The sequence below is a fragment of the Lepidochelys kempii genome, chromosome 10 (assembly GCF_965140285.1).
Source record: "Lepidochelys kempii isolate rLepKem1 chromosome 10, rLepKem1.hap1, whole genome shotgun sequence".
NCBI classification, from domain to species: Eukaryota; Metazoa; Chordata; order Testudines; family Cheloniidae; genus Lepidochelys; species Lepidochelys kempii.
This window is the reverse complement of record NC_136389.1, coordinates 25,622,064-25,635,344: the sequence shown is the minus strand read 5'-3', so window position 1 is coordinate 25,635,344 and position 13,281 is coordinate 25,622,064. Positions and strand designations below refer to the sequence as shown.

The window sequence follows — 13,281 nt, the reverse complement described above, 5'->3', positions numbered from 1 at the left end:
ATAACTTATCTCTTAAATCAGCCTCTGTGTCTGATGACTAGAGGGTAGCTAATGTATTGATGATTTTTAAAAAAGACTCCAGAGGTGATCAGAGCAATTACAGGCCAATAAGCCTACCTTCAGTATCAGGAAAATTGGTTGAAACTATAGGAAAGAACAGAATTATCAGACATATAGATGAATGTGATATGTTGGGGAAGAGTCAACTCAACATTTGTAAAGGGAAATTATGCCTCACTAATTTATTACAATTCTTTGAGAGTCAGCAAGCATGTAGACAAGGGTGATCTAGTTGATTTAGTATACGTGGACTTACAGAAAGCCTTTGTCATGGTCCTACACCAAGGGCTCTTAAGCAAAGTAAGTCATGGGATAAGAGGGAAGATCCTCTCATGGATCAGTAACTGGTTAAAAGATAGGAGACAAAGGGTAGGAATAAATGGTTAGTTGTCACCATGAAGAAAATAGGGGAGTTCCCATAAGGATCTGTACTAGGACCAGTGCTGTTCAACATATTCATAAATGATCTGGAAAAGGAGGTGAACAGTGAGGTGGCAAAATTTGAAGATGATGGAAAATTACTCAAAATAGTTAAGTCCAAAGCTGATTGTGAAAAGTTATAAAGAGATGTCACAAAACTGGCTGACTGGGCAACAAAATGACAGATGAAATACAATGTTGATAAATGCAAAGGAATGCACATAATCCCAACTATGCACACAAAATGATGGGGTCTAACTTTTCTGTTATCACTCAAGAAACAGATTTTGGAGCTGTGGATAATTCTCTGAAAACATCCACTCAGTGTGCAGCAATAGTAAAAAAAAAAAAAAGGCTAACCAAATGTTGGGAATCATTAGAAAAGGGATAGATAGTGAGACCGAAAATATCATAATGTCACTATATAAATCCATGGTAAGCCCACCATTTGAACAGTGAAAGCAGTTCTGGTTGCCCCATCTCAAAAAAGATGTATTAGAATTGGAAAAGATACAGAGATGGGAAACACAAATGATTAGAGGTATGGAACAGCTTCCATATGAGGAGAGATTAAAAAGACTGGGACTGTTCATTTTAGAAAATAGATGACTAACGGGGGATATGATAGCAGTCTATAAAATCTTCAATACTGTGGAAAAAGTGAACAGGGAAGTGTTATTTACCCCTTCATATCACGCAAGAACCAGGAGTCACCCAATGAAATAGACAGCGGGTTTAAAACAAACAAAAGGAAGTACTTCTTCACACAATGCACAGTCAACCTATGGATGTTGTGAAGGCCAAAAGTATAACTGAATTAAAAAAATAAGTGGATAAGTTCATGGAGGATAAGTCCATTTATGGCTATTGGCTATGACGGTCAGGGATGCAACCCATGCTCTGGGTGTCCCTAACCTCTGACTGCCAGAAGCTGGGACTGGATGACGGCATGGATCACTTGATAATTGCCCTATTCTGTTCATTCTTGTTGAAAGACAGGATACTGGGCTAGACTTACCATTGGTCTGATCCAGTATGGCCATTCTTACTCAACACCCAGCTTTGCTCCTCTAGCTGGACTTGAGTTCAAGATTTGAGATTTAGTGCTTCATATAGTTTTAAAAACAATAGTTAAACTATTTGCCAGTTGGCTTTATCCAGAAATAGATTCCAGCTCTCCTTGTCACCCCTCCCACTCACCCCCAAACATCAATTTAGAGAAAAAATATTCTCAGATTTATCCCAATATCTACTCAGGTGAAAGCATACCCTGAAGGTCTACAAATTTGCACTCGAGCTCACAGGAAGGAGTTCTAGGGGGGAGCCCCTTTATCGATCCTTAGTGTTTTAATCTGTCCCCAACTTTAATAGCTTACAGAAAGTCCTTCCTTACTGCCACCCTTTCCCATCCCCACCTCTGCTCCCGAGAAACCAAAGATAACCCTTCTCAATGACTTCCAGTCCCACCTACCAAATCTTTCACTAGCACAGGTTTTTGACACCTTCATTCCTCCATCAGTGATTCCCAATTCAAGGCACACAATTTTCTTACACTCCTGTGGTTGGATGCCTATCTGTTACTACCTAATTCCTCAGTCACTGAGATCAGGGTAGTAGGCAAGGTCCAAACGAAAGGAAAAACAACCCACCATAATAAAAAGACAATCAACTTCTCATAATGTCAACCCTCAATCCCATACTAAGAAGAATACAGGTATTAAAAAATATCCCATCACATATGTTAGCTTTTCTGGATTTGAGCTGTTTTAAGGTAACCACTGTTCTCAGAAGCTAAGCACTGGAACCAAAATTCCTTTGCTCGTCCTCCTGCAGAGAAGTCTGGTGTGGATACCCACTTAATTTCTGAAAGTCTTAGATGAAAAGGGGAGAGCTCAGAAAGGTGACATTTTACTGTGACACTTTGCATTTTCATTAGATGTTACCATCTCCCACTGTTCTACAAAAGCAGAAGAAATGCAAAATAGACCTATAGAAAACCTTGTGGGAGATATGGGGCAACAGTCAGGAATTTTCCTGTTAAATGGGAAGTGGCTACCCTATATCACTAGTTTAATAAGATGGAATATCACAGTTAAGTGCCATCCACCCATGGAGACTCATCTTAATTTAAAATGAGTTGGTTCTTTAGAGAATTATGGTTTACAGATTCAAAATGCAATGTACACTAAAACATACTACACTCTTTTGAAAAATCTAAGTGAAAACAGGCCCTTTATATTTTATAAATATATCTATGGACAGCCAATCTATACGAAAGAAATTTTAATACTGATGTCTAGAAGGAGGTAAATTCAAAGGAATTGTATTTAATCATCTCAGATGCTTTTATGAAATAATTACACAGCAAGGATTTTTTTGGTACCATTTCATAATACCCAGTGATTACAGTGTTTGACTTTTTTCTACACAAGGAGTACAAATCATAATAAATTGACCAGGCTAACCTGAAGTCCACAGTTCAACATATACAAATCCATCTTGTCTACCTCAGATCCATTCAAAACAATACTGCCCACAGTTCAACATATACAAATCCATCTTGTCCACCTCAGGTCCATTCAAAACAATACTGCCAAGATAAGTCTTCCTAACTCATTGTTCTGACCATGCCAACCCCGTAAGAGTCCCTTCACTGGTTCCCCCTTCTTCAACACATCAAATAAAAGCTCTCATCTTTACTTTTAACAACATTCACAACACAGCCCATTCTTATTTGGCTATCCTTACATTTTATTGTCTATCTCACCTGACATTCTGCTCCACATTTTTCTCACCAGTGATGCTAGCCTGGATTGCCTGTTTCTCCATTTCTCCTGCAAGCACCTTTGCGCTTTCTTCCACACTGCCACAACTTCATGGAATACCCTCCCCAAACTAACTCATAAGGCCACTACCTTGTACTCCTGCAAATCCCTCCTCAAGACTCTCTTATACTGTGATACCTGTGGTAAATTGCTTACTGAATGTGGTTAGGCAAGCAGCCACCAGATATTTCTGATATTACCAAAAAAAAAAAAAAAAAAAAAAAGTAAAAATCTGTAATTGGGAAATTGTGCACCTAGTTAGTCTATGTAACCATATGTTCCTATCGCTGCTATCCTTGTCTTTCCTCCTTCACTCCTTTCTTTTGTTTATTATACTCACTTACTGCAACTTGTTTTGACTTAGGACCCTATCTTGCAAGTTGATCAACTCTTGCAGGCCCTTATGCCCATACAAATCATCACTGAAATCAGTGGGGTTCATCTTCCTGAATCAGTTGGCAGGACCAGGAGCTTAGATTGTTAGTGCTTTAGGGCCAGGAATGTCTTTTACTGTGTGTTTGTGTAGGATAATAGGGCTCTTGTCCCAACTGAGGCCTCTCAGCACTACCATAATACAAAATAATACCTGATCTTAAAGGAACACTGTCAACTTGAAATTAGTCAATTTCAAAGGAAGTAACTTCATTCTGGTGAGGTGACCTGCCCCTGAGACTCTGAAATTATATTTAAAATTGTTTTTCTCACTCACTGTATAAATGATCCTCACAAACAGAAGAGTATGACTGTGCATAGGAAGGGAGACAGCTAAAAGTAAAAGCCAGTCCAAGCTGTACAGTCAGCCTGACCCTGGCTTCTATAGAAGAGCCTGGCACAGATCCCCACTTCCTTTTGTATTCCTAGCCCAATATCTTGTTCCTGCAGACAGAGCAGGGGATGAAGATGCCAACTACACTCCTAGCTCCTGCTTCTCCATCTAGCTTCCACAGAGTAATCTAGATCAGGAACAAGGATACCCTATTCTCACTGAGGGGCAGAGTTTACCACTGACCTTCTGGCCCACATTCCTGTCTGGTGACTGTAGTAGGATCCCCATTGCCGTCCAGGCCTGGCTCGTGTTGGCTCCCACAGTGGAAGCTGAAATAGAAGCAGGAGAAGCTGCTGCTGCTTGCCTGGCCCAACTCCTGCAAAGGATGCAAATTGCTTCCCAGCCTGCTCCACTCACTGACCTAGCTCCAGCAGGGGATCCCTTCCAGCCACCTGCTGCCTTGTATAAGGCTGCTGTTCTCTCCTTATCCTGCAAGAGAGAGCTGAGTCCTGTATGTGGCCATGTCTATACTGAGGGAATGTACGTTGGTGTAATTACATCAAGGTAGTTATGCCAGCACAAACTGCTAATGGACATGCTCTGCACCAGGAAAAGCAGGACCTACCCTGTTGCAGTTTACTTCTTTGTGTTGCTGGATTAAGGTGCACTAGTGTAAGCCCCTTTAAGAGGTTTGCACTGGTGTAACTATATCAATGTAATTACATCAGTACATATTTCCTTAATATAGGCAGAGCCTGAGTGGGTGGGAAGTGGCCTTCCTGTCTCAGGCCAGCTGCTCCTGACCTTTTGCAGCTCTGTTTTTTCCTCCCTAACTAGCTCTTGTCTCTGGCACCCTGCAGTGTCCATGGAGAAGCCAAATCACCCAGCCAGGTGCTTTTTCTTTCACTTGCTCCTGGGTGCTTCCGGGGGGCATAGATTTGCAACACCTCTTCCTGCTGCTGGCAGATACTCCCCCGTCTCATTTTGGGGTTCATGGTATGATAAAGATGTTTCCCTGCATGCTCTACTAGATCTCTGCTGCTCCCTGTCTTGCAGTTGGGTCTAGGGAATGAAGGAGAATTCTCTTAGCCCCCTGCCAAGCATCTGGTACTCCAGTGACCCATACAGGTGGTTGGGGAGCAAAGAAGGAGGCTTTTGCACTAGGCTCTTATTGTATCCTGGGTTTTGTGCAGACACCAGGGGAAGAGGAGACACCTTTTCTGCCCTGAAAAGTGAAATAACACAAGCTTTGCTCTTACTGGTGAAAAACCTCTTGTAGGGCCCAGGGAAGCATGTGCACGTGCTTCATGAGAATGATGTCATGCCATCACAAGAAAGAGAAAATGCAATTAGCCATACTGTGCCATGAAACATACAAACATAGGAACAGCCATATTGGGTCAGACCAATTGTGCATATAGCCCAGTATCCTGTCTTCTAGCAGTGGCCACTGCCAGATGCTTCAGGGGAATGAACAGAACAGGAAAATTATCAAGTGATCCATCCCTTGTCATCCAGTTCCAGCATCTGGCAGTCAGAGGCTAGGGACACCCTGAGCATGGGGTTGCATCCCTGACCATCTTGGCTAATAGCTATTGATGGCACAAATAAAAGTAAAAAATTAGAGAAATATTTGTCTGCTAACTTCCTTCAGTTGTAGTAATATTAAGCGTTAATTGTAAAAAAACCAAAACCCTGTAAGTTCAACATTTTCAGGGAACGGTTATTTCAAATTGATGGTGTCCCTTTATGGCAACATTTTTTTAAAGAGCTATATGAAGCACTATCCATTAATATTGCTACATGGTGGCTCTATTATATCTAAACGTTGCTAACAATTTAAAGATTTGGTTTATATGATTTCAAGTATATTTTCTCCAAAGCCACAATTATAACACATCTTTCACATGACTTTCAAAGAAAGTCAAGATAAGACACTTATCTCCTTGGCTGGGATTTGTTTTTCCCTGCACAGAGTTGATCCACTTTAATTTTCCAGTAAAAAACAGTCTCTTTTGCTAAAAATTGTATGTTTACATTTAAACTGCTTAGTGATGATCCAGTTTGTTGTTTGCCATCTTTGAAAAGTAAAATGATTTTTTCCTCATCAAGTTTTGCTGCAAACAGTAAATTGTGAAGTCAAAGAGTTACAATGATATATACCCAAAGTAAAAAAGGAATGGAAGGAATGGTTCATCTTGTCTATATAACTCTGATTGATCAGCTATGTTCAGTTGTGATAGGAGTAGCTTTCGCCAAGTGTAAAAGAGAAGGTAAAGTTGAAAAGTATCTAACAGATTAGATATATTAGGAATTGTCCTGTTTAAAGTGAATTTATTGTTAGTGAAAGATGCCAAACTGCCAGCACTGGAAATGGATCCCTCCTATCAACGTGACACACATGGCCCTGCCAAAATGCTTCAACCTGCCAATCTAATAATAACTAGATAAGCACTATGTATTAATAACTTCATTCAGAGACTCTCAAAGCCCTGGTCTACACTAGGACTTTAGGTCGAATTTAGCAGCATTAAATCGATGTAAACCTGCACCCGTCCACACGATGAAGCCCTTTATTTCGACTTAAAGGGCTCTTAAAATCGATTTCCTTACTCCACCCCTGACAAGTGGATTAGCGCTTAAATCGGCCTTGCTGGCTCGAATTTGGGGTACTGTGGACACAATTCAACGATATTGGCCTCCGGGAGCTATCCCAGAGTGCTCCACTGTGACCGCTCTGGACAGCACTCTCAACTCAGATGCACTGGCCAGGTAGACAGGAAAAGGCCCGCGAACTTTTGAATCACATTTCCTGTTTGGCCAGCGTGGCAAGCTGCAGGTGACCATGCAGAGCTCATCAGCAGAGGTGACCATGATGGAGTCCCAGAATCGCAAAAGAGCTCCAGCATGGACCGAACGGGAGGTACGGGATCTGATCGCTGTATGGTGAGAGGAATCCGTGCTATCAGAACTCCGTTCCAGTTTTCGAAATGCCAAAACCTTTGTCAAAATCTCCCAGGCCATGAAGGACAGAGGCCATAACAGGGACCTGAAGCAGTGCCACGTGAAACTGAAGGAGCTGAGGCAAGCCTACCAGAAAACCAGAGAGGCGAACGGCCGCTCCGGGTCAGAGCCCCAAACATGCCGGTTCTATGATGAGCTGCATGCCATTTTAGGGGGTTCAGCCACCACTACCCCAGCCGTGTTGTTTGACTCCTTTAATGGAGATGGAGGCAATACGGAAGCAGGTTTTGGGGACAAAGAAGATGATGATGATGAGGAGGAGGAGGTTGTAGATAGCTCACAGCAAGCAAGTGGAGAAACCGGTTTTCCCAACAGCCAGGAACTGTTTCTCACCCTGGACCTGGAGCCAGTACCCCCCGAACCCACCCAAGGCTGCCTCTTGGACCCAGCAGGCGGAGAAGGGACCTCCGGTGAGTGTACCTTTTAAAATACTATACATGGTTTAAAAGCAAGCATGTGAAAGGATTACTTTGCCATGGCATTCGCGGCTCTCCTGGATGTACTCTCAAAGCCTTTGCAAAAGGTTTCTGGGGAGGGCAGCCTTATTGTGTCCTTCATGGTAGGACACTTTACCACTCCAGGCCAGTAACACGTACTCGGGAGTCATTGTACAACAAAGCATTGCAGTGTATGTTTGCTGGCGTTCAAACAACATCCATTCTTTGTCTCTCTGTGTTATCCTCAGGGGAGTGAGATATAATTCATGGTCACCTGGTTGAAATAGAGTGCTTTTCTTCAGGGGACACTCAGAGGAGCCCATTCCTGCTGGGCAGTTTGCCTGTGGCTAAACAGAAATGTTCCCCGCTGTTAGCCACAGGGAGGGGGGAGGGTTGAGGGGGTAGCCACTCGGTTGGGGGAGGCAAAATGCAACCTTGTAACGAAAGCACATGTGCTATGTATGTAATGTTAACAGCAAGGTTTACCCTGAAAGAGTGTAGCCACTGTTTTATAAAATGTGTCTTTTTAAATACCACTGTCCCTTTTTTTTTTCCACCAGCTGCATGTGTTTCAATGATCACAGGATCTTCTCCTTCCCAGAGGCTAGTGAAGCTTAGAAAGAAAAAAAAAACACACTCAAGATGAAATGTTCTCCGAGCTCATGCTGTCCTCCCATACTGACAGAGCACAGACGAATGCGTGGAGGCAAATAATGTCAGAGTGCAGGAAAGCACAAAATGACCGGGAGGAGAGGTGGCGGGCTGAAGAGAGGGCTGAAGCTCAAATGTGGCGGCAGCGTGATGAGAGGAGGCAGGATTCAATGCTGAGGCTGCTGGAGGACCAAACCAGTATGCTCCAGTGTATGGTTGAGCTGCAGCAAAGGCAGCTGGAGCACAGACTGCCACTACAGCCCCTGTGTAACCAACCGCCCTCCTCCCCAAGTTCCATAGCCTCCACACCCAGATGCCCAAGAACGCGGTGGGGGGGCCAGCGGCCAACCAGCCACTCCGCCACAGAGGATTGCCCAAAAAAAAGAAGGCTGGCATTCAATAAATTTTAAAGTTGTAAACTTTTAAAGTGCTGTGTGGCATTTTCCTTCCCTCCTCCACGACCCCTCCTGGGCTACCTTGGTAGTCATCCCCCCTATTTGTGTGATGAATGAATAAAGAATGCATGAATGTGAAGCAACAATGACTTTATTGCCTCTGCAAGCAGTGATTGAAGGGAGGAGGGGAGGGGCGGATGGTTAGCTTACAGGGAAGTAGAGTGAACCAAGGGGCGGGGGGTTTCATCAAGGAGAAACAAACAGAACTTTCACACCGTAGCCTGGCCAGTCATGAAACTGGTTTTCAAAGCTTCTCTGATGCGTACCGCGCCATCCTGTGCTCTTCTAACCGCCCTGGTGTCTGGCTGCGCGTAACCAGCAGCCAGGCGATTTGCCTCAACCTCCCCCCGCCATAAACGTCTCCCCCTTACTCTCACAGATATTGTGGAGCACACAGCAAGCAGTAATAACAGTGGGAATATTGGTTTCGCTGAGGTCTAAGCGAGTCAGTAAACTGCACCAACGCGCCTTTAAACGTCCAAATGCACATTCTACCACCATTCTGCACTTGCTCAGCCTGTAGTTGAACAGCTCCTGACTACTGTCCAGGCTGCCTGTGTACGGCTTCATGAGCCATGGCATTAAGGGGTAGGCTGGGTCCCCAAGGATACATATAGGCATTTCAACATCCCCAACAGTTATTTTCTGGTCTGGGAATAAAGTCCCTTCCTGTAGCTTTTGAAACAGACCAGAGTTCCTGAAGATGCGAGCGTCATGTACCTTTCCCGGCCATCCCACGTTGATGTTGGTAAAACGTCCCTTGTGATCCACCAGAGCTTGCAGCACTATCGAAAAGTACCCCTTGCGGTTTATGTACTCGGCGGCTTGGTGCTCCGGTGCCAAGAATGGGATATGGGTTCCGTCTATGGCCTCACCACAGTTAGGGAATCCCATTGCAGCAAAGCCATCCACTATGACCTGCACATTTCCCAGGGTCACTACCCTTGATATCAGCAGATCTTTGATTGCGTGGGCTACTTGCATCACAGCAGCCCCAACAGTAGATTTGCCCACTCCAAATTGATTCCCAACTGACCGGTAGCTGTCTGGCGTTGCAAGCTTCCACAGGGCTATCGCCACTCGCTTCTCAACTGTGAGGGCTGCTCTCATCTTGGTATTCATGCGCCTCAGGGCAGGGGAAAGCAAGTTACAAAGTTCCATGAAAGTGCCCTTACGCATGCGAAAGTTTCGCAGCCACTGGGAATCGTCCCAGACCTGCAACACTATGCGGTCCCACCAGTCTGTGCTTGTTTCCCGAGCCCAGAATTGGCGTTCCACAGCATGAACCTGCCCCATTGGCACCATGATGCATGCATTGGCAGGGCCCATGCTTTCAGAGAAATCTGTGTCCATGTCCTGATCACTCACGTGACTGCGCTGACGTCGCCTCCTTGCCCGGTATCGCTTTGGCAGGTTCTGGTGCTGCATATACTGCTGGATAATGCGTGTGGTGTTTAATGTGCTCCTAATTGCCAAAGTGAGCTGAGCGGCCTGCATCCTTGCCTTGGTATGGCGTCCGCACAGAAAAAAGGCGCGGAACGATTGTCTGCCGTTGCTCTGATGGAGGGGCGACTGAGGACACGGCTTACAGGGTTGGCTTCAGGGAGCTAAAATCAACAAAGAGGGTGGCTTTACATCAAGGAGTATTTCAGGCAGGACTTCACGGAGGGTTCCAATAAGAAATGGTGCACCTAAGTTATTGTTCTTATTGGAACAAGGAGGTTAGCCTGGCCTCTGATTGATACATGGCTAGATTTACCTCACTGCACCTTCTCTGTGAGTGACTGCAGTGTGACCTAGAGGAATGAGTCCCCTAGACGGGGGAGGAGGCAAATGAGTACAAAACAAATCTGGTCTATTTCTTGTTTTGATCCACTCCATCTATCTTTTACATCTTTGGCTGGCAGCAGACGGTGCAGAAGGACTGCATGCCATCCACATCTCATGGCTGCTCAGCAGAAGATGGTGCAGTAGGACTGCTAGCTATCCTCATCTCTTGCCTGCCCGGCAGAAGATGATGCAATAGGACTGCTAGCAATCCGTATCGCCTGCCTGCTCACCATAAGACAGTTCAATAGGACTGACTGCAGGACTAAAAGAATGACCTGGTCAAGTCACTCCAAATTTAGTCCCTGCGCCTATGTCTGCCCAGGCGCTCCCAGCTGACGTGGCCAGGAGCACCTCGGATATGACGAGGACGGCTACCAGTCGTACCATCTGCTGCCACAAGGCAATGGGTTGCTGCTACTGTGTAGCAATGCCGTACCGCATCTGCCAGCACCCAGGAGACATACGGTGACGGTTACCTGAGCGGGCTCCATGCTTGCCGTGGTATGGCATCTGCACAGGTAACTCAGGAAAAAAGGCGAGAAATGATTGTCTGCCCTTGCTTTCACGGAGGGAGGGAGGGAAGGGGGGCCTGACGATATGTACCCAGAACCACCCGCGACAATGTTTTAGCCCCATCAGGCATTGGGATCTCAACCCAGAATTCCAATGGGCAGTGGAGACTGCGGGAACTGTGGGATAGCTATCCACAGTGCAACGCTCCGGAAGTCGACTCTAGCCTCGGTACTGTGGAAGCACTCCGCCGAGTTAATGTACTTAATGCAATTAGAGCATTTTCTGTGGGGACACACACACTCGAATATATGAAACCGATTTCTAAAAAACCGACTTCTATAAATTCGACCTTATTCCGTAGTGTAGACATACCCAAAGTGTTTGTATATTAGTTGATAATCTTCATAACTGCTCTGTAAGGGTAGTATTAAAATCTCCATTTTACCAGAGAGGTTAAGTGACTTGTCCAAGGTCACATACTGATCCATTGTCTGAACCAGGATTGCAAGCTAAGATCTGTTCTTTAATCAGTAGAAGCAACTGTCTTTATCTGTGTTAGTATATTTCAGTGGCCAGATTTATTGTGTGGCCTTGGGGAAGTCAACAGGGGGCTGATTGAATTGACTTCAATGGGCTTTGGATTGGACCTTGATTTCTCTGTTCCTCAGTTCTCTCTAAAAGGATGATATTACTTTCACTGTCATATCTATTTAGTGGCAAGGGATGAAGCCATGGAACAGGGGCTATCTGTCTCTTACCTTTTGTATGTACACTGCCTAGCCCAGTGGGGTCCTGATCTCGATTGGGGTCTTTAGGTGCTACTATAATATAAATAATAAGCACAAGCAACCAAGCTTAAGTGAAAATAAATCTGTGACACAATGTGACAAAAGCAGAGGGACTAAACGTGCATGTTATTCATCCATCCTGAACACATCCACTTTTTGCCTGACTATGCAACACCTCCCCAAATTGATGTTTAGTCTAATTTTTTCTGTGTACAAAACAAATGACTACCCAAGCATAAATGTAAAACCTACAAGTACAGTCTCTCCCAGTCCTATTTCCTTCACCTCTTACTCCATCCCCACCCTCAGGAATAATCATAAGAACAACTTCTTCTCTACCAATCCCTTCATTCACTTATTCTCTCTCCATTCATTCCATGCTACTCATTCATTGTTACCTTTTCTCCACAAATGACACACACTCTCTCTGTTTTTCACTTACCCTCCAGATTAACCTCAAATTGCAAAAACAGGGCTGAGGGAGCATAATCATAGGTTGTATTATGGGCTCCACCAAACTATCTGTTGTATTAGTTTAATCTCTCAGACATTAATCAGTAGATTTTATTTATTTTAAACTAGGTATTTAGAATCTGTCAGTGTTCAGTACGATGTTAGGACCTGATCCCACAATCTGATCTGCACAGGGGAGCCTACTGAAGTCAAAGAGCAGGAGGGGAGTTGTCTGCCTGGATGGAGCAGATAGCAGAATCGGGGCCTTATTTTTGTAGACCAACACCATGTAGTTTTAGCCCCAAAGCCTTAATAGGGCTTGATAATACTAGTTAGTTGGAGAGTATTATAGCCTTCACTGGCAGTTAATGCTGAAGTTAACAGTGTTTCTGCTGGACGTGGCAGAGAAGAGCTACTGGATGATGAATAAGTTAAAACAAGTCAGAACAATTGCAGAAGGAGAGAAAATTGAAAGATTAATTTGGAGAAAATATGTTTGTGATCTTTTTATTTAATTTTGTGATGAATAGGAAAAAAAGGCCCGGAAGGCATGGGTTATTTTTCTCTTTCAAATAAAGGCCTCGATCCTGGAAGGAGATCTGTGCAGGCAGGCCCTTGCACCCACATGGAGTCCAAACTGAAGTCATGAGGCTCTGTATGGGCACTGAGGTCTGACTGCATGAAGGCCACTGAAGGCTTAGGACCAGCCTTTCTCCTCTTGTTTGTATTTTAGGAATATCAGAATTATGACCACTTGTTGCCCCTGTTTTTGCTGGAGGAGAGGACCAGACAACTGGAATGGGAATTTTCTTAGCCATCAGCTGACAAAGTGCACGTGTGGAGGATGTTGAATCTTTCACAAATAGAGTTTTTATAAAAAGTGTTTGTTAGGAGCTTGAGTTAAATAGGTGTTGGGAGAAACAACCTGACTAAAAATCTCTGCCTTCAGTTGTTCAGGTTTCAGTCTCTTGTAGCATTATACTCCCACTAGTTCTCTTGTTTCCATGTGTCTTCCAGTAAAATTAGAAAGGTCAAAATGGTTCTTTTGGAAAGGGAGAA

General features: G+C 44.3%; 2 protein-coding genes across 5 annotated transcripts in view; one reads left to right on the top strand and one right to left on the bottom strand.

The window, feature by feature from the left end:
• Positions 1 to 13,281, bottom strand: part of USP7 (ubiquitin specific peptidase 7) — a 138,408-nt gene that overhangs the window by 103,954 nt on the left and 21,173 nt on the right. The gene's annotated exons all lie outside the window — the stretch shown is intronic.
• The window catches only part of LOC140918352 (uncharacterized), a 31,215-nt gene that overhangs the window by 2,522 nt on the left and 15,412 nt on the right, over positions 1 to 13,281 (top strand). The window contains exons 2-3 of one of the 4 annotated variants that reach the window (XM_078854589.1): positions 6,416 to 7,505; positions 8,093 to 8,773. The exons of 2 other annotated variants lie outside the window; for them this stretch is intronic. In XM_078854589.1, the coding sequence (XP_078710715.1) occupies positions 7,094 to 7,505; positions 8,093 to 8,178 (498 nt within the window). In that variant the 5' untranslated portion in view covers positions 6,416 to 7,093 and the 3' untranslated portion in view covers positions 8,179 to 8,773. Of the gene's footprint in view, positions 1 to 1,355; positions 7,506 to 8,092; positions 8,774 to 13,281 lie in introns of those variants that run through there. One more of the 4 variants, XM_078854588.1, reaches the window with a different exon arrangement.